The sequence below is a fragment of the Staurois parvus genome, unplaced genomic scaffold, assembly GCF_062004578.1.
Source record: "Staurois parvus isolate SC_StPar_1 unplaced genomic scaffold, SC_StPar_1.0 ptg000011l, whole genome shotgun sequence".
NCBI lineage: Eukaryota > Metazoa > Chordata > Amphibia > Anura > Ranidae > Staurois > Staurois parvus.
This window is the reverse complement of record NW_028317807.1, coordinates 14,455,379-14,479,311: the sequence shown is the minus strand read 5'-3', so window position 1 is coordinate 14,479,311 and position 23,933 is coordinate 14,455,379. Positions and strand designations below refer to the sequence as shown.

The 23,933-nt window shown below is 39.0% G+C and overlaps 1 protein-coding gene across 1 annotated transcript in view; it reads left to right on the top strand.

Annotated features, from left to right (window-relative positions):
• INO80D (INO80 complex subunit D) overlaps positions 1-22,038 on the top strand; it is a 38,277-nt gene extending 16,239 nt beyond the window's left edge. The window contains exons 4-10 of the mRNA XM_089672736.1: positions 3,008-3,229; positions 9,526-9,528; positions 11,527-11,636; positions 15,051-15,184; positions 16,167-16,384; positions 19,549-19,706; positions 20,867-22,038. Of these exons, the coding sequence (XP_089528862.1) occupies positions 3,008-3,229; positions 9,526-9,528; positions 11,527-11,636; positions 15,051-15,184; positions 16,167-16,384; positions 19,549-19,706; positions 20,867-22,038 (2,017 nt within the window). The remainder of the gene's footprint in view (positions 1-3,007; positions 3,230-9,525; positions 9,529-11,526; positions 11,637-15,050; positions 15,185-16,166; positions 16,385-19,548; positions 19,707-20,866) is intronic.
• Positions 22,039-23,933: the final 1,895 nt, after the last annotated feature.

Genomic DNA, 23,933 nt, shown 5'->3' with positions numbered 1-23,933 from the left:
GCACCGCAGCACACCAATGCACATTGGGGTGCCATTCACAATACCATTCATTGTGAATAGAACCCAACTGGGTCTCCAAAATGCTTGTGTGCTAAAATGGAGAAAAGCACAATACGTTTTTTGATGGACTGCCTAATGCAATGTGGCTCACAACATGAAAGATACATGCATCACAGAGCACTGCATTCTGGTTTGAATGGGCCGTGAGGGCTTGGAGGATATACTGTATATTGTGCTGGCATGATACTGTGCAGTTCTTTGACACAGAGTATATCTAAAACATTTCTGAGAGCACTTAGAAATGGCTCAATTGGTAGCCTGTGATTTGGGTTAGTTATATATATTTTTTTATCTTATATGCTTGGCATCTACTGCCATCTTGATTGGCCCACTCAGGGTTACATAAATTCATTCTAGCACAGGGGGATGTCAGGATTGTACACTGAGGTGTGAATGTACAGTTGTGTTCAAAATAATAGCAGTCAGACAACACTAACCTGATCACTGTTTTTGGTAGAAATTATATTTCTACATGGCAAATAATTTACTAGCAGGTGTAGTAGAGTAATAGAAATCCAACAGACCCAACAGTCATGACATGCATGCTGCTGATTCTGTGTAATTGAATCACTAATTGAAAGGGGCATGTTCAAAATAATAGCAGTGTGGAGTTCTATTAGTGAGGTCATTCATTCTTTGAAAAACAGGTGGCAATTATTGCCCTTATTTAAGGAAGGAAGGCAGCAAATGTTGTACTTGCTGGTTACAGTGCATTTCTCTCTGAAATTCTGAGGAAAATGGGTCGTTCTAGACATTGTTAAGAAGAACAGCGTACCTTGATTAAAAAGTTGATTGGAGAGGGGAAAACATGAAAATAATAGGCTGTTCAGCTAAAATGATCGCAAATGCTTTAAAATGGCAACCAAAACCTGAAAGACGTGGAAGAAAGCGAAAAGCTACCATTCGAATGGATAGAAGAATAGCCAAAATGGCAAGGACTCAGCCAACAATCAGCTCCAGGAAGATCAAAGAAGGTCTAAAGTTACCTGTGAGTACTGTTACAATTAGAAGACGTCTATGTGAAGCCAAGCTATCTGCAAGAAGCCCCCGCAAAGTCCCACTGTTGAAAAAAAGACGTACTGAAGAGGTTACAATTTGCCAAAGAGCACAATCACTGGCCTAAAGAGAAATGGAGCAACATTTTGTGGACTGATGAAGGTAAGATTGTTCTTTTTGGGTCTAGTGGCCGGAGACAGTTTGTCAGACGACCCCCAAACACTGAATTCAAGCCACAGTACACTGTGAAGACAGTGAAGCATGGTTGCGCAAGCATCATGATATGGGGATGTTTCTCATACTACGGTGTTGGGCCTATTTATCGCATACCAGGGATCATGGATCAGTTTGAATACATCAGAATACTTGAAGAGGTCATGCTGCCTTATGCTGAAGAGGAATTGCCCTTGAAATGGGTGTTCAAGACAACGACCCCAAACACACCAGTAAACGTGCAGCATCTTGGTTCCAGACCAACAAGATTGACGTTATGGAGTGGCCAGCCCAATCCCCGGATCTTAATCCAATAGAAAACTTGTGGGATGACATCAAAAATGCAGTTTCTGAGGCAAAACCAAGAAATAGAGAAGAACTGTGAAATGTAGTCCAATCATCCTGGGCTGGAATACCTGTTCACAGGTGCCAGAAGTTGGCTGACTCCATGCAACACAGATGTACAGCAGTTCTCAGAAACAGTGCTTATACAACTAAATATTCATTAAGTGATTCAAAGGAAAGCAAAATCTTCAAAAATTTTTCAGTTCATATAGTGAATGTTTGAGTTTGTAAAGAAGAATACAAACACTGCTATTTTTTTGAACAGTCTAATATTCACTTTTCTTCAATTTTTTGAGAGGAACAACACAATTTTGATATATTTTTCTTCATGTTTTGATTTGGAATAGAATGTGTAGTGTTCCCAATGCATTTGTGTGTATGGAAATAAAAGCTATTAGAAGGATTTTGCGCTTTATTAACTTTTTTCAACACACTATTTTCAACACAACTGTAATTGAGGCCTGGCATATACTGTATGGAGGCCATTTGTTCAAAGCCTCACCATTTATAATTTACAAAAAAGAACATCTGATTATGTTTGTGTGCACTATTATTTATTGTATTGTATTTTTTTTTTTAATATATAGAAATATATATTTGATAAACCTTTGTACAAACATCATTCAAAATAAAAATTAAACTGCCACCATATTCTGTGGCCCTAAATCATTGTGAACCAAAAATAAACCTTTTAAAAAAATCTATGCGGAAATAAAAATTTGGCTTGCCAGGTCGTGCATAAGCATTATGCCATGGGTTGGTGTGGTAGCCTCTTTATTTGAATGGACTGCATAACCAAACAAGGTGCAACTATTGGCAAGAATGAATGGTAGTGCATCGTGTGAAAGGGTGTATTTGGCAGGAAGATTTTTATTGATCTGTGTGTGCAAAAAAGTTTCATGCCTACCTGCACACAATGTTTATTCTAAATGTACACTGAGCGCATGTGCTGTTCAGTGTGCAATTCAGGCATCTGCCAGGATGAATTAATTTTCTTGTGTCTGTGTGTTAGCTATGTAATATTGGTCCAGCCAAGATGGCCGAACCATCAGAGGCACATATGCAAACTGTTGTAATTCCTACACCATTCACCTGATTTGGATGTAAATACCCTCAAATTAAAGCTGACAGTCTGCAGTTAAAGCACATCTTGTTCATTTCATTTCAAATCCATTGTGGTGGTGTATAGAGCCAAAAATGTTAGAATTGTGTCGATGTCCCAATATTTATGGACCTGACTGTACATATTGTAGAGAAAACACTGGCTACCAGCAGTGGAGATTAATTCCTCTTTTAAAATAGTTTTAATTCTACATCCATAACAAGAAGTTTCATGTACAACATCTGTACATACTCTCTCTAATTTTCTATTGTTTTTCCTCCTATATTGTAGGTATGATGCTGAAGAAGCAAATAGCAGGAGCTCCAGGGTTGCACAACTTTGCACTTATTTTCAACAGAAATACAAGCACCTCTGCCGCCTGGAGCGAGCAGAATCGTGTCATAAGAAATATCGCCACACATTCCGGAAAGCATTGCAGAAAGCAGCCATGAGAGAGCCGGAGTCTGCAGGGCAACTGATGCAAGAATTACACATGGCTGCGCACAGAACCAGGTGAAGATAGGCAAAATTATTTAAAAGGGTTTTTTTTTTTTTGTTTTTTTTGTTTTTTTGGCATACATTACTGTTTAACTGACATTTTTGCCTCCAGCATATCCAGAGATTCCATTTCACCTGTAGAGCCATCTGCTTGTAATACCTGGTATCACATTTTACCTTAGCAGTTGCAAGGTGTAACGAATAATAATTGCACTTATAAGTTGTTACATATTGGATAATGCATCCCATGTGGGCAGTAAGGTTATCAGGAATCACACTGGATTTCTCCACCCTTTCATTGTCATTGAGAGCGCTAATGAGCAGGGCCCTCCAAATCCTCTTGTATTAATTTGTATTGTAATTGTACGGTCTGCCCTTATGTTGTAAAGCACTGCGTAAACTGTTAGTGCTATATAAACCATGTATAATAATTGAGAACGAGGAATTTCTTAGCCAATCCATCAGTTAATGCTTGCAGGTTGGATAAAAATCTTTTTTTTTTTTTTTTTTTTTTTTAATTTAAATCGGATTTATTTTAATAAAATGCTTTTTGGAGTAAAAAAAAATCTATCTAAAGATAGTTTTCTATTTTAAGATACATTAATAATTGAGTGTATTCAGCGTGAAATTGAGCTTAGTTAGGTAGCATGAGGCTGAATATTCTGCAATATGTACATTTTCGTAAACTCCTTCAATGATTGTAAGCTGAGATAACATGCACTGCATTGATGCATTCACACAATTTCACAGTAACTATGAGAAAAAAACATGAAATAAAAGAATTTTGAGTAATTCTCCAACTATGTGTGATTAACCTAAAATCGGTTCTGATATTGCTGTTTTACTAACCTGACCACTTAGTCTAAAAAAGAAACCTTCATTTGGTTTGCAAATATTAAAGATTCTAACTACCAGCAAGAATGAGTTGGATTCCTTACATTTAAAGAGCACCTGTCATTTTAGATCCATCATGGCAGCGCCTGTTAGCGGGCATCCACTCATCTGCTGCTGCCATGTCCCTTAGCTTGTTGTGTCCCTGCCGCATCACCAGCCGTCCATTAACCTCTTCCATACCGGGCACTTTTACCCCCTTCCTGCCCAGGCCAATTTTCAGGTTTCAGCGCTCTCACACTTTGAATGACAATTGCGCTGTCATACAACATTGTACCCAAACTAAAATGTTATCATTTTCTTCACACAACTAGAGCTTTCTTTTGGTGGTATTTAATCACCACCGTAGTTTTTAGTTTTTGCTAAATTAACAAAAAAAGACCGAAAATTTAGAAGAGAAAAAAAACACGTTTTTCTTTGTTTCTGTTTATAAAAGTTTGCAAATAAATAAGTGTTCTTCATAAATTTAGGCCAAGATGTATTCTGCTACATGTCTTTGGTGAAAATAACCCAAATTGGGATCTATTTTTTAGTTTGTAGGAAAGTTATAGAGTTCACAAACTATGGTATATATCTGAATATTGATCAATCCTGAAGTACTGACAGCCAATCTAATTTCTTGAGGTCCAAGAATTACAGAACAGTACAGATATCCCCCAAATTACCCCTTTTTGCAGAGTAGACAGTCCGATGTACTTCATAAGAGGCATGGCGAGTTTTTTGAAGTTGTATTTTTTTGGTCATAATTTTTCGGAAAATTAAAAAAATTATTTTCATTATTTTTTTTTACATACTGTCACCAGTGCAGTACAGCGTCATCATATAACTGGCATGACGGTGATCAGGGACACTGACAGTATTTAAAAAAAATATATAATTTTTTTTTTTTTTTCATATTTCACTATGACCAAAGTAGTACAATGTTACCATAGTAACATTGTACTACTTTGGGGAAGTGATCAGTATTTTTTATATATATATTAATTATTTTTTTTTTTTTACACAATTTGCTTATAGCAAAGAATTACTTTGCTATAAGCAAGCATTTACCTTAATGACATCGATTTCATTCAGGGTTTTTTTTTTTATTTTATTTTTTATTTTTTTTGTGCTTAGCTGTGATTTGGCCATGGCTAATCACATGACACAGCTGGGCTGTGATTGGATGGCATGAATGAAGCTGTTAAAGTGAATGGGACTGTTGAGTCAACAGCAGGTCAGAGGAGGAGCCGCTACGGGACAGAGATGACAGTTGCTCTTTCAGAATTATTTAAATTGAGCCTTTTCACTAGTGATTTAAATCACAATCAACCTCGAATGCTTATCTGCATTTTTATATTGGAATTACTGGATTTTATTCTAAAGATGTGTTTTATGTCTGGTTATAATGGCCATAAGGTGTATGTTACAGCACCAGGCTGGTAATAACATAGTTACATAGTTAGTCTGGCTGAAAAAAGACAAGTCCATCCAGTTCAACCATTAACAAAAAAAAATAAAAAAATGAAAGTTATAATCTTACACTCAGAGTTGATCCAGAGGAAGGCCAAAAAACCCAGCAAAGCATGGTCTAATTTGCTCCAGCAGGGGAAAAATTTCCTTCCTGATCCCCCGAGAGGCAATCAGATATTCCCTGAATCAACTTTTACTATACATGTTAGTATCCTGTTATATTCTGTGTATCTAAGAAAGAATCCAGGCCTTTTTTAAAGCAATCCACTGAGCTGGCCAGAACCAAATCTTGAGGGAGTCTATTCCACATTTTCACAGCTCTTACTGTAAAGAAACTTTTCTGTGCTAGGAGATTAAATTTATTTTCCTCCAGATGTAAAGAGTGCCCCCTTGTCCTTTGTGATGATCTCAGGGTGAATAGCTCTACACCGAGTTCACTATATGAACACTGATGTATTTATACATGTTTATCATGTCCCCCCTTAACCGTTTCAATACCGTGCAATTTTACACCTTCCTGCCCAGGCCAGTTTTCAGGTTTCAGCGCTCTCACACTTTGAATGACAATTGCGCGGTCATACAACATTGTACCCAAACTAAAATTTGATCATTTTCTTCACACAACTAGAGCTTTCTTTTGGTGGTATTTAATCACCGCTGGGGTTTTTATTTTTTGCTAAATTAACAAAAAAAGACCAAAAATTTTGAAAAAAAAACACATTTTTCTTTGTTTCTGTTATAAAAGTTTACAAATAAATAATTGTTCTTCATAAATTTAGGCCGAGATGTATTCTGCTACATGTCTTTGGTGAAAATAACCCAAATTAGGATGTATTTTTTAGTTTGTAGGAAAGTTATAGAGTTCACAAACTATGGTATAGATCTGAATATTGATCAATCCTGAAGTACTGACAGCCAATCTAATATCTTGAGGTCCAAGAATGTCAGAACAGTACAGATATCCCCCAAATGACCCCTTTTTGCAGAGTAGACAGTCCGACGTACTTCATAAGAGGCATGGCGAGTTTTTTGAAGTTGTATTTTTGTCATAATTTTTCGGAAAATGAAAAAATTAAAAAAATTATTTTCACTATTTTTTTTTTTACATACTGTCACCAGTGCAGTACAAAGTCATCATATAACTGGCATGGTGGTGAGCAGTGACACTGACTGGTGACCGTATGGGGGAAAAAAAAAAAAAAAAAAATATATATATATATATATATATATATATATATATATATATATATATATATATATATATATATATATATATATATTTTTTTTTTTTTTTTATTATATTTAATTTTTTATTACATTTTTTTTTTTTTTTTTTAAGATTTTTTTTCATATTTTACTATGACCAAAATAGTACAATGTTACTATAGTAACACTGTACTACTTTGGGGAAGTGATCAGTATTTTTTTTTTTTTTTTTTTTTACACAATTTGCTTATAGCAAAGAATTACTTTGCTATAAGCAAGCATTTACCTGAATGAAATCGATTCATTCAGCTTTTTTTTTTTTTTTTTTTTTTTTGTGCTTGACCATTCACAGCTAGGCACTAGTATACAATGGATGGCATCATGAATGAAGCCATCCATTGTATACAACTGTCATGTGACCTGCTATGATTGGTCACAGCAGGTCACATGGTACCAGCAACGGGAGCCGGTACTCGGATCTGTCATCGGCCGTGTCCGAGGTGCACGGGCGGTGACAGATCGCACTGCTGCATCGCTCTGCAACCGCGCAAACCGCGCATGTGCGGGAGCACGCCAAATGGCGTGCACCCGGAAAGCTGCAGCGCTTTTCAAGCCGCCAAACGGCCATTGGCCGGGCGGCTAATGGTTAATCTCCTCTTCTCAAGAGAGAATAAATTCAGTTCCTCTAATCTTTCCTCATAGCTGATCTCCTCCATGCCTCTTATCAGTTTAGCTGCCCTTCTCTGTACTTTCTCCAGTTCCCCAATGTTCCTTTTGTGAATTGGTGCCCCAAATTGAACTGCATATTAATATAAAAGGAGTAAGGAATGAAGAGCTTTGCTGAAAATGTATCGGCTTGTATGTGCATTACTTTTAAAGCAGTAGTTAAGTATGAAAAGGGAAACAATTTCCCCTGCAAAATAATGTTATAATGTGTTATGTATTGCAGCTCAGTGCACATGTGCTGGTGATGTCACCAGCTGCAGAAGTAGTGAAGATCTCCTAAATGGTGCATGTTTAGAATATATTCTTTTTATTCGAAGCTTACCTGTAGGTACAAGTGAGCAAGTGGTGTTTACTACGATTTAAAAAGAGGGGAAAAAAAAACTGCTGTGACTGACATTTAAGTTTTAACCCATTTACCCGCTCTACAGTTTTTTTTGCCTTAGATTCAGATACTTGCCTGCCTTGTGGATTCAACCTTCTGCTGCTGTGATCCACTGAGCAGATGCAGCAGTCCGGTTTCCTGCTGCAATCTTGCGCCTCCTCAGCCATTGAAAGCCAGCTTCCTTTTCCATGTTTAGGCAGTGAGCCCCTGATGCTCTCAGCTCTGCCCACCAGCCACTGTGGGTCCCTACTATTGCAACCTTTTGGGATACATGATGTGGCTGAGGCAGCAGGGACACATCATTCTTGCCTAGGCGAGCAAGGTCTCGGGAGGATGGGGCCAGGACTAAAGTTTAAATGAAAAAGTGCAGATTTAACCACTTCAAGTCCAGGCACTTTTACCCCCTCCTGTTCCAGGCTAATTTTCATCTTTCAGCACTATCACACTTTGAATGGCAATTGCGCGGTCATGCAACACTGTACCTATATGAATTTTTTTTTTAGACCGATAAAGCTTTATTTTTATGGTATGTATTCACCACTGGGATTTTTATTTTTTAAGTCCAAAAATTTAGCAAATAAGTATTTCATCAAATCTTGGCCAAAATTTATTCAGTTATCTTTTTAGTAAACAAAAAAATAACCCAAAATAGTTTATAACCAAAAATTATAATTTTTGTAAAACTTTTTTTACATTTTTATTTTGTTATTTATGATTTTTTTCTACATACTGTCACCCTAGCAGTGCAGTGTCACCATGGTGACATTGTAATACTTGTGGGGGGGTGATGAAGATTTTTTTTTTTTTTACACTGATTGCTTTTACACCCATAAAGGCTGTGATAGCAATCAGTTCTCCTTCTCTCTGGTTGCATTCTTGCAGCCATTGAGAACTACTGTGAGCTGTGATTGGTCACAGCTTGTCACATGTTACAAGGCTGTTGTGAAAAGCCTTGTACCATGTGACCTCTGGGATCATTCACAGATTTCACACGTAGTAAGCAATGATATCAGAAGTGACATCTTGCTTGCTACTCTTCATGTGATCACTGATTAGCCAATCAGTGATCACATGATTGGGACCTCGCACAGAGGTCCCGTACGACGATTGGTGTTCCACTGTGTCCAGAGGACACAGAGGGCACCGGATTGTGGTGCTGCGCACTCCCAGAGAGCGCGTACAGTCCAGAATGGCGGGCGCCGTTTATGAACGGCAACCCGCCCCTGGACTGCCACCGTCCGGCCATTTTATATACAGCGGCTGGATGGCAAGTGGTTAAAGTAGAATTCCACCTAAAAATCCCATCTTAATAATACTCCCTCCCCCCCTCCCAACACATATACTAACTAACCTGTGTAAAAAAAAAAAAAAAAAAAACTATATATGCTTGCCTATTTTCAGCCTACTCTAATCCCACTTATGTGATCATTTAAAGCGCAACTCTGGGAAAAGTAAAAAGCCTTCTTTGCAGGGGGCTATGCTCACACTGCAAGAGTTAGTGCTTTTCCTTGTCCTGCAGACAGAAATGAGCACCTGTTACTGTTGGTTGACTGTTCTTGAGTGTCCTCGCATCCAGTGCAGGGCTTTGGTCCCTGCATCAGTCTTGATATCAGTGGATCTTAGACTACTGGAGTCCACAGTGGAAGAGGCTGAGTATGTAAAACTGCTTTTCAAGTCCCTCAGACATAAATAAGCATTTAACCCTTGCAGTGTGGGTGCAGCAAGGGAGTATTACTTTTCCTACAGTTCAGCTTTATTTTTTAACTTAAGCGTGAGAGTTGCCCCTGGTGTGTATAAGCTACTATTAGTGGAAAAATGATGCCTGCACACGTCTGAAATCTGTTTCTTTATCCTTGGATGACCTTGGATTTCAGGTCGAAGCTGTACAAACCTTCCCCGTTTCAGTCAGCACTCAAATGCCTGAACCTCAACAGCAATTAGAAGGTTTGGCATTCGCTTGTTAGATTACAGTGCCTTGAAAATGTATTCATACCCCTTGATATTTTCCACATTTTGTCATGTTACAACCAAAAACGTAAATTTTATTTGGTTATTTTATGTGATAGACCAACGCAAAGTGGCACATGATTGTGAAGTGGAAGGAAAATGATAAATGGTGTTCAACATTTTTTGCAAATATCTGAAAAGTGTAGCGTGCATTTGTGTTCAGCTCCATTTACTCTGATACCCCTAACTAAAATCTAGTGGAATTAATTGCCTTCAGAAGTCACCTAATTAGTAAATAGAGTCGAGAGAGGTCAGAAATAAAAAAAAAATCTCAAACTTTGAACATCTCATTGAGCACTGTTCAATCCATCATCCGAAAATGGAAAGAGTATGGCACAACTGCAAACCTGCAAATAAGAAAAAAGAGAGCGCACCAGCCTTACACATTACCTCAGCAATACAAAGATTTTATCAAAATAAGATGTGTACTCACAAACATAGCAATATAGTATAGTATCCAAGAGTAGATCACAGGAGATCAAGTAGTGTGTAGATCTCACAGACAGGGAGACTCTCATGGAAGGCTGACACATTTCGAAGGGAGATCCCTTCTTCTTCAGCCAGCAGGAAAGCGAATGCCCTCATCTATCTATCTATCTATCTATCTATCTATCGATCTTTGTCTAAAAGGTGAACTTTATCCTTTAATATAATGTGATCCTCAGCAGTTACAAGGTCTACAAAGTATTGACTAAAGGGGGCTGAATACAAATACACTTTTCACATATTTATTTGTAACATTTTGAAAACCATTTCTCATTTTCCTTCCACTTCACAATTATGTGCCACTTTGTGTTGGTCTATCACATAAAATCCCAATAAAATACAGCTATGTTTTTGGTTGTACCATGACAAAATGTGGAAAATTTCAAGGGGTATGAATATTTTTTCAAGGCACTGTAGGTGGCTTTTATAAGGTCTTAGCCCCCCCCCCCCTTCTTCTTTTTTTTTTTTTTTTAGGGTGGAACATGTAACATGTTCCCATAGCCCCAGCCACTGCCCCCTCCCCGCCCTCTCTGACGGATAGTATGGGGAGATATGGAGATATCAACAGGTACTTATATTATTATACAGTATTTATAAAGCGCCAATAGTTCGCTCAGCGCTGTACATTACAAAGGGGGACAGAACATGTGACAGAACAATACCAATACAATGCAAAACATGAGGGGATCGAGGGCCCTGCTCTTTCGAGCTTACAATCTAGGAGGGAGGGGATGGTGGCACAGGAGGGGATGGAGTGGTAGGAAGAGTGGAGGAGGTCGGTCAAGTTAGCAGGGGGTAGGCTTCCCTGAAGAGATGGGTTTTCAGGGTGCGCCTAAAGGAGAGGAGAGTAGGTGATAGTCTGATGGGTTGGGGCATTTATTAGCAACATTCGTTTATACATGACATGTAGGTGGACCTGGCAAATGCACCTTCTGTCCAGGAATCGAAGCTCTTCACAGTGTTTTTGGAGTAGGAATCTCAAATAACTAGTTTATATGGTTAGTCTAAAAGATATTTAGAGCTTCTGAAACAGTTTAAAGAAAACAAAACTGTTATTTGTTAATATTAATGTAGTTTTTTTGTCTTTTGAGTTTTTTGTGAAAGCATAGAGATTTCTAAGGTGCATATTTGTCTTATGGTTATGTTTAATTTTTGATTACAGACCTATTCAACCTGAACTCAGAGGAACAGAACCAATACTCTGCAGTGCAACTGTGAAGAGTCAAGCATGCTCAAACCGTGCCCTCCCATACACAAGACACTGTTTTCAGCGTATCCTTTTTTTTTTGTTTGTTTTTTTTACCATTCTGGATGTTTCTCTCACCTGGTATGGTGAATGCAGTTATGGAAAGCTTAAAATTAGACTATACCAAAACCACCTGTAAAAATTTATGCAGATTCAGTTTATGATTTATTCGTATCTAGAGCTATTTAAATACAACTAAAGGTTCCTCTGACGGTTTAAAGAAGTACCCTATCTAATAATTCATGGAAGATGGGGTTGATGCCACCACCTACAGGAGCAGGAGGCAAGGCGCAACAAATCTAAAAGCACAGCCTTCTTCAGTAGCATATATTGACAGTGCTATGTAAGTACCTGAAATAAATATACATTTTTTTTTTCTTTTCTGCGTGAAGGTGTGCCCTTTCCTCAGCTCAAGATAGAGTCGTCTCCTGTTTGCAAACCACTGGCTTTCCAATGTCTCAGACAGATGGGTTTTGGAGGTTGCAACTCTACCTTGTAACTCAAGTAGACAAACATTTCCGTCAGATCATGGTGTGTAGTTTTTTTTTTTTTTGTGTTTTTTTTTTTTTTTTTTCCCTCCAATCTGTGCCTCTCCCCTCAGCATTTAGCCTACTTACAATTCAGACTCCTAGAGCAGGGAATGATAGCCCCAGTTCCATACTCCATAAATTCCAAGGGTTTGCATTCCATTTGTTCACTGTCCCAAAAAAGGATGGCATTTAACTGATGTGGAATTAGCTTTTTGTTTTTTTTTTTTTTTTTTTTTTTTTACATCAAGGGAATTTCCTTGACTCAGTCGATCTCAAGGGCGTTTATCTTCACGTCCCTATTTGCCATAATCACCAGTGTTTCCTTCCGTTAACAGTAGAGGAGATGTATTATCAATTTGGTGACTTGCCCTTTGGTCTGGCATCGAAACCTCCTGTCTTCACCAAGACATTCGCTCTGATCTTAGCTCTTAAATGCCTACAACAACTATTCCAACTGGAAGGCTTGCTTTACCTATTGGGAGTCTCTAGCATTTCATCCCTGCAAGTTTTCTGTTGCTCCCGTCCTTTTATTTCTTCAAGAGGCTTGACCCTATACCCTGTGCAGAACTGTGTATCTGCCTTGGCTGTTCTTTCAGCAACCCTTGGCTTCTATTCCCCTCATTCATACTTTCATTCAAGGGGTTACCTGGGTAATTCCCCTCTCTAGATCCCCTTTGCTCTCTTTGTACTTAAATGTTGTCTTGCAGCTTCCTTTTTAGAACATCCAGAATATATCCCCTTTTCCTCTTCTGTCTCGGAAGGTGGCCCTCACCTTTTGCACGTAGGGTGTCTGAGCTAGCTACCCTTTCTTACGAACAGCTGTTTTTTTACTTTACATAAGGATAAAGAGGTTCTTTTCACTTGTCTGTCCTTGAATTGGTGTTGGCCTTCCATGTGAACGAAGACTTTGTTCTACCATTCCACTGCCTTCTAAACACCAACAATTTATGATTATGCAACAATCCTGAGAACCGATCCAAACTCCTACAGCATGTCAAACTGCGTGGTGACGTAACGAGCGCAAGCTCTGCCCAACGCGTTTCCTCATAAATGATGTTGTGGGGGGCACCGTTGCGTATTTATTCAAAGCACTATTTTGTCATTGGACATGTGAGTGTATCTACTGGATTTTAATAAAATTGGTTACACAGTTTTACACTATGTATGTCTTCTCACCTTTCTTTTATGATATACATGATTGACACCACCGGGGTTAAAGGAGATAAATTGGAAGAGAACGAGATTCCAAACTGAACTTTTTGGCATTTTTAGTACAATTGGAGATATGGAGGAATGATGGAGTAGCATCCAGATCTGCTTTGACCATATGCCTTTTGACTTTTTTTGGTATCCTAAGAGTCTACTCGATTTGGTAAGAGGCCATTGTGTGTACGGTGGTGGTGCACTTTGGGTTCAAGAGGATGTGGGCATATATACCCATCTTTACATAGAATATTGGACTTTTGTTTTTCATCACTTCAACTTTGCATTTAATTTTTTTGTTTGCATGTAATATAATTTATGTACATTTATGCTTATATTTGTCATTTCTAGTGCTGAAATCTATTTGCACTACTTGTATAGATTACAATTTCAGTGCCTAGATTGCAGAAGTAGAACAGCTTTGAAGTTTTAAATCGGCCCTTTCCATCTATCTTTTAGGTTGTAAGCTGTAATGAGCAGAGCCCTCTGATTCCTCCTATCTTGAATTGCATTGTAACTGTATTGACTGCCTGCATTTTGTAAAGCCTTTGCTGTAGTGAACCCTTGAGTAGTAAGAGCAGTCTTGTAAGTAACTCCTGCATGGCACATGCACATCTTTTTGTAAAGGTAATTTACAGTATTTACATGAGAGCAGGCTGAACCTCTGCCATGGAAATATCTTGGCACTGTTATGGAATGTGGTGGGTAAGGCAGGTTATATTGTCAACAAGTGCAAAGGTCTTACCAGCACTGTGGAGGTCTGAAATTGAGTGTTTGCATTTCTGAGAAAAAAGATGCAAGGTGATTCCCTATACAAAGTTTTATTTAACTGCTTGGGAAAAAAAGCTTGGGAACGTTTCTTCCTGTGAAGCAGTTTAGGAAAACAGAGATGTGATCTACCCACCATCTGCAGGACTTCCTGTTGGGCCTTAGTTGGAATGGTGTGTGAGGTGATGGTGGTATTGGTAGTGCAGAAAAGAATGCCCATGTCATTGCCTTGCATTGATACTGAGACACACAGGATTAGCTGTAGCTACAAAACAAAGTTTCAAATTGTAATTGTTTTCACAAATAATACATTTTAATTTGCCCGTATTTCTGCTTAACCATTGAGTTTTACTTTTCCGAAGACATGATATGAGATTAGCATGATTCATGGCACAGTGTTCCTAGTCATGACACTCTCCGGACTTGGGGACATATGCTAGTCCTAAAATATAATGTAAGTGGGTAGTCCATGGACTGGTTTTGTGGCTGTACTAATGTGAGGAAATACCACTGTTTGGCACTGCAGTAGAAGGGCTAATGGGCAGGGAAAAATACATATGTTTATAGCAATGTGTCAACTTTTGTTATTCTAAGTGCTTTATAGCAGTATGAATAGTATTGTGCTCTTTTGTATTTTCAGCTTTAAATTTTTAAGAGGTTTTTTGAATTGAGAATTTCAATTTAATAGTAGGTGAGTATAGCCATGGAAAGGAAAATGTGACGTGGCTTTTCATCCAAACATGCACTGTCCGTGTCTCTAACTGAACAATGCCCTGAAACCTATAGTGCTTCTAAGCTGAAGGCCCTTTTTTCCTGCCAAGTAAGTGGGCTTTTATGGTGTAATCCTTTTTTTTTTTTTTTTTTTTTTTTTTTTTTTTTTTATTCCAGTGTTTAGTTGTTGTTTGCAGACAGTAGTAGTTCTTCTTAACAATTTGTCAGATATCCTGTCAAACAGCTCTCAGCAGCTTTTCACCAGTTGCACAGCAAAGTTCGCTGATGGACAGCAGTGCTCTGTGCCTGTGTTTGACATCACACATCAGACACCCCTATGTGAAGAACATGCCAAGAAAATGGTAAGCATTCTTGCTGGAACACCGTTTTGGGGAATGAAAAAAAAAAAAGTGAAAAATTATAATAATCCTATTAGGTAGGTAGAATCTATCTAATCTATCTCATCTATCTATCCTATTTTGGTTGGAGTTGGTCAGTTAACTTTACTATGTCCTTTTGCTTTACTATGAGAAGAACCGCATAACCAGCATTTAGACACACTTATTCATTCTTGCTCCTTTTTTTTTTTTTTTTTTTTTTTTTTTTTTTTTGGTGTTTTTCATGTTTATTTTTTTTTTATCATTTTTCTTACTTTAGGTAGTGCCATGTCAAAATTTTATGTTAGGGATAAAATTGTTTTCAGCACACTTTTGGGTTATTCAAAGGAAACTTTGTCATTAGATAATCATAGGGGATTCTGTTGGTGGTCTTTCAGCAACGCTAATTGCTTGGGAGCTACTTCCATACTGTTCTGAAATAAGTATGCAGTTCGGGCATTATTTGCTCTTTCTGCATCTTCTTAAATTGAACTTTCATTTAAAAGTGAAAGTCTTGCTAATTCATCCACCAACACTCCCCCCAACTTTTTTTTTTATTTTTTATTTTTTTTGGGAACGGGTATCTTTTTCTGATAGGTTCCCAAGCCCACGTGTGCATTTTTTTTGCCTAGTCAAGAATTTTATAGCCTTTACCAGCCCAGTGCACGGTACAATTTACTACAAGCTCAGTGGGCAGCCATCTGTGAATGACAGGAATTCAGAGGAGGCTCCAGCAGCCAATATGGTGGTGCCAGGATTCGAAGACATGTGAGGGCTAGCCAATGGTGAAGACTGTGCTGGACTCATGGTCTAGTGAGTGTCTGTTTCTTAAAATCCAGCAGCTACAGTATTTTTTAAAAAAACTGGAGTTCCTCTTTAACTTAAACACTGAAGCCAGCCAATTTTCACTCGCCTATAAAAAAATATACTTTTAACATTTTTTTCCCCCCCCTAAATACCCTATTAGGATAATTTCTTGCGAGGAGACAATTCACGTAAAGTTCAACACCAGCAGCAGAGGAAACCCAGGAAAAAGACCAAGCCCCCAGCACTTACCAAAAAACACAAGAAAAAGAGAAGGCGGGGTCCCAAACGCCCTCAGAAGCCCATTCCACCTGCATTGCCACAAGGCAATCTCTGTATGCCCAGTAGCCTCTCACTGCCAGTTGAAGTCTCCAGTATAAGGTTAGTGCTTGATTTTGATAAGGGTATAGTATGCTGTATTTGTGACTTTATAATCTCTCTCCTTTAGGGTATACTTAGTAAGTCATACTACATATGAATTCTGATTTTACATACCCAGATAATATCTTACACCTGCAGCAGTCTTACTGTGTGTTTTTCATTTTTCTCATTAGTTTGCCTAGCATGAGTTTATATAATGTGTCTGTGTCCTACACTTGTCAAAATACCGGTAATACAATTTATTTAGCATATTTTGGATGTATCCTAGGTACTATTATGTGTTACTTTGAACATTCTCTAGGACAAGGAAATATAATAACGAAAACATAGAACTTGTGCTAGTGAAAAGTAAGCACGCTATATTTAAAATGAATCTAAAACCAAAAATGGAATATAATGCAGCTTACCAATCCTTAGATGTCATGGTTACATTCGTTTTTGTTTTTTTTCCCTCAATTTTCATCTGGTGATTTGGTTAGTAACCCCTCCTATCTTAGGACGGTGAAGCAGTGTATTCCCTGGACAGCAACAGAGACTAGTGTTAGACTAGCAGATTTCTATGGACTTTACATAAGAGACTTACACATTTAAAGCCTAACTTTTAGCTTCCACTTTTTAGGACATTACAGATACTAGTTCATTTTTTTTTTCTTTTGCGATACAGCTTTTATCCCCGTTTAATAAAAGTTGGCTCTGTCAGCGTGGAATGGTTTGTCTCAAACCTCCACTTTTGTTGGCCAGTTTATTTTGTTAAATGAAGTTTAAAAACTTCAGATTTACTGACAGGATCAACAGATAAAGGGAACTAAGAAATGTTTTCTGTGTTAATTCTATTGATAGACTGCATCTTATGTGTCATTTTTTTGTTTTGCCCATAATTACATTTTCAAATTCTATTTAAAGCCAGTTTTTGTAAAATGAAATGCTGATAGTAGGATGTTCATGATCTTGATGTGTTTTTTTTGTTTGTTTTTTCCTTTTTTCAAAATTTTTCTCTTTGCTTACTCATAGTATTCCCCTGCTGTGCTGCCACACTTCAGGTATGTGGGTGCCCCCGTGCTTGCCAGGTTTTATGGAGTCTTCACTTCAGAGGGTGCTCCCATTTTGAACTACAGACTTATATGTAACCACCCCCAGTGCGTACACACAGGCAGCCCAACATACATGGAACCAAAGCCGTGCCTCTCCTGATACTCACCAGTGATTGACCACTCCTGAGCTTTAGTTCTGTGTTTCTCGTATTGCCTGTGTGTGCAGCGCTGGAAGCTGCTGATTGTAAGCTTGTAGAGACTTGGGGAGACTTCATGAGCCTTGGCAGGTACAGGGGGCACCCACATACCTAAACTTGGCCAGAGCGGCTGAGGACAGTGTAAGAAACCAGCACAGAGTAGAAAAATGTGGAAAAAAACAGCAAGAAGTATGCAAGTCCTGCTTTTGGCATCTAATTAAAAAAAAAATGGATTGAAAATCGCCTAAAAAAAGTGATGTTAAAAAAAAAAGTGTAAATATATACTGTACATGTATCAATTGTTTGGTTAGCAGCATTTGTGGTAAAAAAATTTTTTTTCTTTCTTTTATATGGGCGTCAAAACATTGATAGATGGAATAGGTTAAAATGGTTAAAGCGGAACTGAAGTTGGATCTTTAACAATTTTATTGCTGCTTGTTACCATATTAGTCGTTTTTTGCCTTTGCTGCATGTCTGACTCCAGAACAAGAAGGAAGGAAACACTTCAAAGGACAGAAGACCACGAAAGCAATACAGTTTACACATGATTTAACACTTACACACTTTATTTTTGTCCTGCAAATTTCCTGATTGGAGAGATTTCCTATCACTGTTTGTCTCTATGGGGATTGGAAAAAGCACAGACTTTTAGGAAAAGTCAGTTTTTGCATAAAGAAGCACCTAGGTTTGTGGGGCTCGACTGTTGATGAAAGTTTAGCATCACACTGCTTGGTTTATAAACATTACCATCATTGTAGCCTTACTTCCTTAAAGCAGAATTCTGGGAAAAATTGTTTCCCACGCAGTGGGGCTGTGCCCTAAGTGCATGTGTCAACTGCTACTTTTTGTCTAGGGATGAAGAGAGCGGAGATATACTCGCCTAATCTGTAGCTCCTTCCGGCACAAGACCCGTCCCTGCCATTCCTGCCCCTCCCTGCAGTCTTGTGTGGTGAATTGTACCTGACGTCATCATGCCTATAGACCGGCTGTGGACGTAAGCATAGTAGGAACACCGCTGGAAGTGGGGAGTGCTGCTTTCTGAAGGATCGGGGGAGTATAAGCTCCGCATTCACCCCTAGACAAAAAGGAGCAGTTAACCCATGCAGTGCGGGTATGCATTCACAGAAAATACATTTTTCCTGGAGTTCTGCTTTAATAGCTAATCCACCAAAATCCTAATGAGTACCATCCATAGCCCAATCAGTGAACTACAAATTTGCTATATTAGTGGGCTATGAACCCCTCCCCTTCAAAAGCGTGAGTAAAATAACCTGTAATGCTTTCCTAAAGTAACCCAAACATTTGAAACTTGCTGATCAGTGGCTGATTAAATCAGTGCAATTTTTGCATGCCTCTGATATGGTAGGGGGTAAACTTTATTAATTTAAATGTTTAGACCATAAGCTTTGTATGATAAACCAGTACTATGTATATAGCAGTGGTGCATTTTCACATATATTTATTATGAGCAGACATTGGCTTTAGTCTTTAACACGTTTTAGAGTGTCCATTTTTAACCTTTTTATTTTTTAAAAGTAGGAAAGGACTTTATATTGTAGTTTTATGTCGCCACTAGGTAGCTTAACTCACTCTGCACTGATGACCACTGTCATTGGAACAAAGTGATGGAAATCCCTTATTTTTATTGTTGTCACCAAACGGGATTAGAAAGGAAATCTATCAATGGGACATCTGTTCTGGTGGCAACTATTTTAAGAAGGTAATTCCCCTTTTATTTTAAAGATTTCTTCAGACTGTTGTTTCTAGACAGACAGAAGAAGGGACAGACAACAAAGGAATAAATGAACAGGGGTTTTAACCCTCTGCACTATATAAACAGAAAACATTTATTTTAAGTTTTTGAATAAACAATTTTCCTTCAATCTTCCACACATTTTTCTGTGAAGTAAAACAGACGTCTGCTCCGTTTTTGTAGAAGTCCATCCACACCAGACTTGAGCACTGAAGAGCTACCGGATGACATCACTAGTGAGATCACTGACATTCCTCATGATCTGGAACTGAATCAAGAAGATTTCTCTGATGTCCTTCCACGTCTGCCTGATGACCTACAAGACTTTGACTTTTTTGAAGGTAACTATGATATATAAACATTTGATTTGTAAATCAAACATACAATCCCTCCTAGTGCTCAGAGATCCATCAGTTGAATGGGGCCAAGGATGGCAAGGAATGAATTCCACCAGGAATGCATAGCCGATGCAGCCCTTCTCGGATAGGGTGATCCACTAGCAACCACAAAAAGAACAAACAAAAAGGAGCAAGCACCTAGTGCATTACCAGTGATTTATTAAAGACAAGTGTCACAACAAATGGGTACACACAAGTATATCAAAATGGGTTAAATCCACAAGATGATACAAGATGTAGGAACCAGGGGCGGACTGACCATTTGGAAACTCAGGCGCTGCCCGAGGGTCCGGGGTCAGTAGGGGGCCCCATGAGATGCCCCTGTTACCTTTTTCATAGGCTTTTTTGAGTTTGGGCAAGGACACCGGGGCCCCATGATCCCCTATTGCCCGGGAGCCTCATGAGTTGTCAGTCCGCCCCTGGTAGGAACCGTGTGTCCCAACATGCAATAATCTGTAACTCTCCTGAAGAAGCCAAAAAATTGGCGAAACATGTTAAGTGGGAATTGTTGAATGGTGAATTTTGAGCCACATGGAGCGCCCTGTTGGTTTTAAACCTTCACTTCTTCCTTTTTTTTTTTTTTGTGATACATTGTAATAAATAAAACTTGGCATGATTTTAATACAACACTAAATGTTTAAGATTTTTTGAGCACCTTAAAGCAGAGTTCCACTCAAAAACGGAAGCTGTTTGTTTGCTTCCTCCCCCATCCACTGCCATATTTGACACCTTTTTGGGGGGAGCGGATGCCTTTTTTGATAGGTACCCGCTCCCACTTCTGCCTCAGTTCGCCACGGCAAAGTTTTTTTTTTTTTTTTTTTTTTTGTCAAACTAAACCTCCGCTTTAATTAACCACTTGCAAACATTATTATTATTTTTATTATAATACAGGATTTATATAGAGCCAAAAGTTTGCGCAGCGTTTTACAAAATCAAGGCAAAATCATTACAATTGTAATACAATTTGGTACAAGAGGAATCCAAGGGCCCTGCTTGTTAGAACAAACATGGACTTTTTGTAATTTAGATGCCTAGAAATGTATCTGACTTTGCTTTTAAATGGTCACATTCACACTATTACAGCAGAATTCATTTTCTTTTAGGTAAAAATGGAGAACTTCTCCCAACAACTGAAGAAGCTGAAGAATTGGAGCGGGCTCTTCAAGCAGTTACATCTTTAGAGTGTCTAAGTTCCATTGCAGTGCTGACTCAAGCAGATGGTGTTACTGGTCAGGATCTTTCAGAGCGTGGAATGACGTCATCATTCTCTTCAGGGTCTGGAACCACAGAAATTCACTCGCTGAGCCGAGAAGATCATACAGACCTTGGAAAATTACTCAATGGGCATATGGTTCATGAAAACTTTACCAGTCTGGAACTGGATGAAAACCTCCTTGGTCGTGCTACTTTGTCTAGTCCACCTATACCTCTGAGTGGGCATATTCAGAGGCAGTTTTCATCATCTGCCAATGTTGGCCTTAGTTCTGCCACTCTAATAAGCCACAGCTCGCTTGAAGAGAGGTCTTTCACGGGTACATACCATGAACTTCATGAAAGCAGCCATTCTTCCCAGCGGCCTCTACCTGCAGAAATTCTAAGCAAAACAGAAAATGTAATCACCTCGCAACAGCAATACAGCAGTGACCATCCACATTCTTCTCCTCATGATAGCCATTATGACAGTGAGCATGTCCCTTCACCGTATAGTGACCAAATTACATCTCCACATGCTGCCTCCTTTGCTGGTGATGGTTTAACAGATACATTTTCTTCAGAGGTGCCCATTATTACGCAGCACTTGCTCACCACCCAAATGGAGGTGCCTCTAAGTGGGGTGGTAAATGCTCAGTCTCATTGGGGTAACCTCCCTGTGAACCTTAGTGATCCATCAACTTTCAGCACCTTCCTCAGTTCTGATGGGCACCTTCTTTCTACGTCTTTGTCTACCCCTCAGACTGTCTCTCATTCAGAGCCTTCACAGCCTACCTTCTCCACTGTGACCCCCAACAGCTCTAACATGCTTCCGGGGTTACCACAGACAAGTTTCAGTGGCCTAAGCCCCCCTCCCTCTGAACTCATGGATTCTACACCCTCCAAACAACAGCTCCCACAATTCATTGCAGCCTTTGGTCATCAGCTGACTTCTCACAGTGGCATCCCCAAAGACCTGCAACCCAGCCATAGCTCCATTGCTCCTCCTGCAGGATTTACTGTAACAGGTGCCACGGCTACAAGTACCAACAACACCTCTTCATCCATCAATCACAAAATCTGATATCCTTGCCTGTTAAAGAACAAGTAGTATGAGAAGCGATTTATCACATTCAGCGCCTCTTATCACATTTCCCCTGGAATATATTTTTCACATTAATGAAAGGAGGAGTGTATTCAGTGCAATGTCCTCCTTGTGCTGTAATGGCACTGGTGCTCCTATTATCCTTGTTTGTCTGCTTTCCTGTTTTATATTCCCAGACTAGTGACGCTGGGTTCTATAACTTTCTGCTTGGCTTCTGACCACAGGAAATATGCATCATGTCTTTTACTACCTGATGTTGGCCATCTGGATATATGTAGTTAATGCAGAGCTACAAGGCCGTGGCAGCAAGCAGGTTAGGGTATCAAGGAAAGTGCGCTTTCCATGAAAGAGCAGCAATTGGGCAGTACTGCTTCTCTATACTCTTTTTCAATGCAGTATGAACCCAGTGTCCTTTTCTAGCGAAATTAAGCTATCCCAATCTTGTTCCCTGTGTGTGCATCTGTGTATGAGTGTGTGCTTGTGTGCGTTGTAGAAACTTTGAAGAAATCCCAAATCTTAGGGGTGGTGTCGCTAGCACTTTGTTTTTAGTAGCTTCCATTCCACGTTTCCTGCTAAACTCAGTGCATGGTCCATAACATAGAAGTATTTAAGGCATGACAAAAGGCAGACAAAATACAAAACTGAGTTGAAGTAGCCTTTAAGAGTACAGCGCATGGTTTTGTTTCAGTTATTTAAATGCCAATACTAGAAACATTTTATTCCACCATCTCTTTGCAATTCAGTGACCATTTTAACTTTTTGCACATTGGCCTTTGATAGTTTCTTACAACGTAGAGAAGTTCTGATTTGATTGACAAAACCTATTTGAAGGACCTTCCTCCTGATTCTGTAGTTGGGATTCCTGCATGTGGGGATAGCACTGGCTTCTTTTGGAATTAATTTGAATGTATCGGTCTGTGATTGAATTTTTTGATTGTCAGGTTGTAGACTAGTAGAAAATAGATTATCACTTACCCATTTGGTTAAGGTTACCAAATTTATATTAAGACATTTAATATTGCCTCCACTATCACATATATAGGACCTCCCTGTTTACCCAAATAGTTTTAAAATGTTCATAAATCATTGTGTAAAATCACTTTTCTGGACAGCTCAATAAAATAGTCAGGGACAGTATCCACTAAAAGTAATAACTTTATGGGCCCGGAGCATGCAGTCACCCTAAAGCAGGCCGTAGATGATGCAGTTTCCTTTCCTGCTATTATGTGTTGCAAGAAAGAAAATCGCTCAATTTCCCTAACACAGTTGGTGTTGCTGGGGGGAGCCATCCCTGCTGGGGGGAACACCGTGATTATATAGCTGCTGGCAATGAGTGCATGTAAAAATGTAACATGCTATGTTTGAATCTCGGCTGGTCCTTGTTGAACTGGCTGGTGCTTGCTGAGATGCAAACCTTCTATGACCGGCTTAAAAGTTTGTGTACCGTTTTTGCAAGCCCTGTCTGAAAAATGCTGAAATCTGATTCCCAGCTTATAATCTTTCTCGTATATTGAGGTCACAGGAAGTCAGCTGTCGGGTTGCACTGCTGCCTATAGGAGTATTGGACAAAAAATTGTATGCTGCCTTGGAATAATGGTAATATGAGGAGTTATACAAGTCTTAGGAGAGGTATTCCCTTCCCGTGTTATATGCACTTAGGCAGTGATTCCTTTCCTGTTGCACATTATTTTCTCTTCCATACCCTGGTTAAATCATATAGACCAGTTCCATGTTATGGTCTACTTTTAGGGGTTTCCCCCATCTTTCTCTTTGGTGTTGGTTGTCTTATCCTTGGGCATCTGGCTTAATACCCATGCTATCAACTGGTCTTGTCCTCTTCCTATCACGTAAGGGGTTTGGCCTCATCTGGTTTC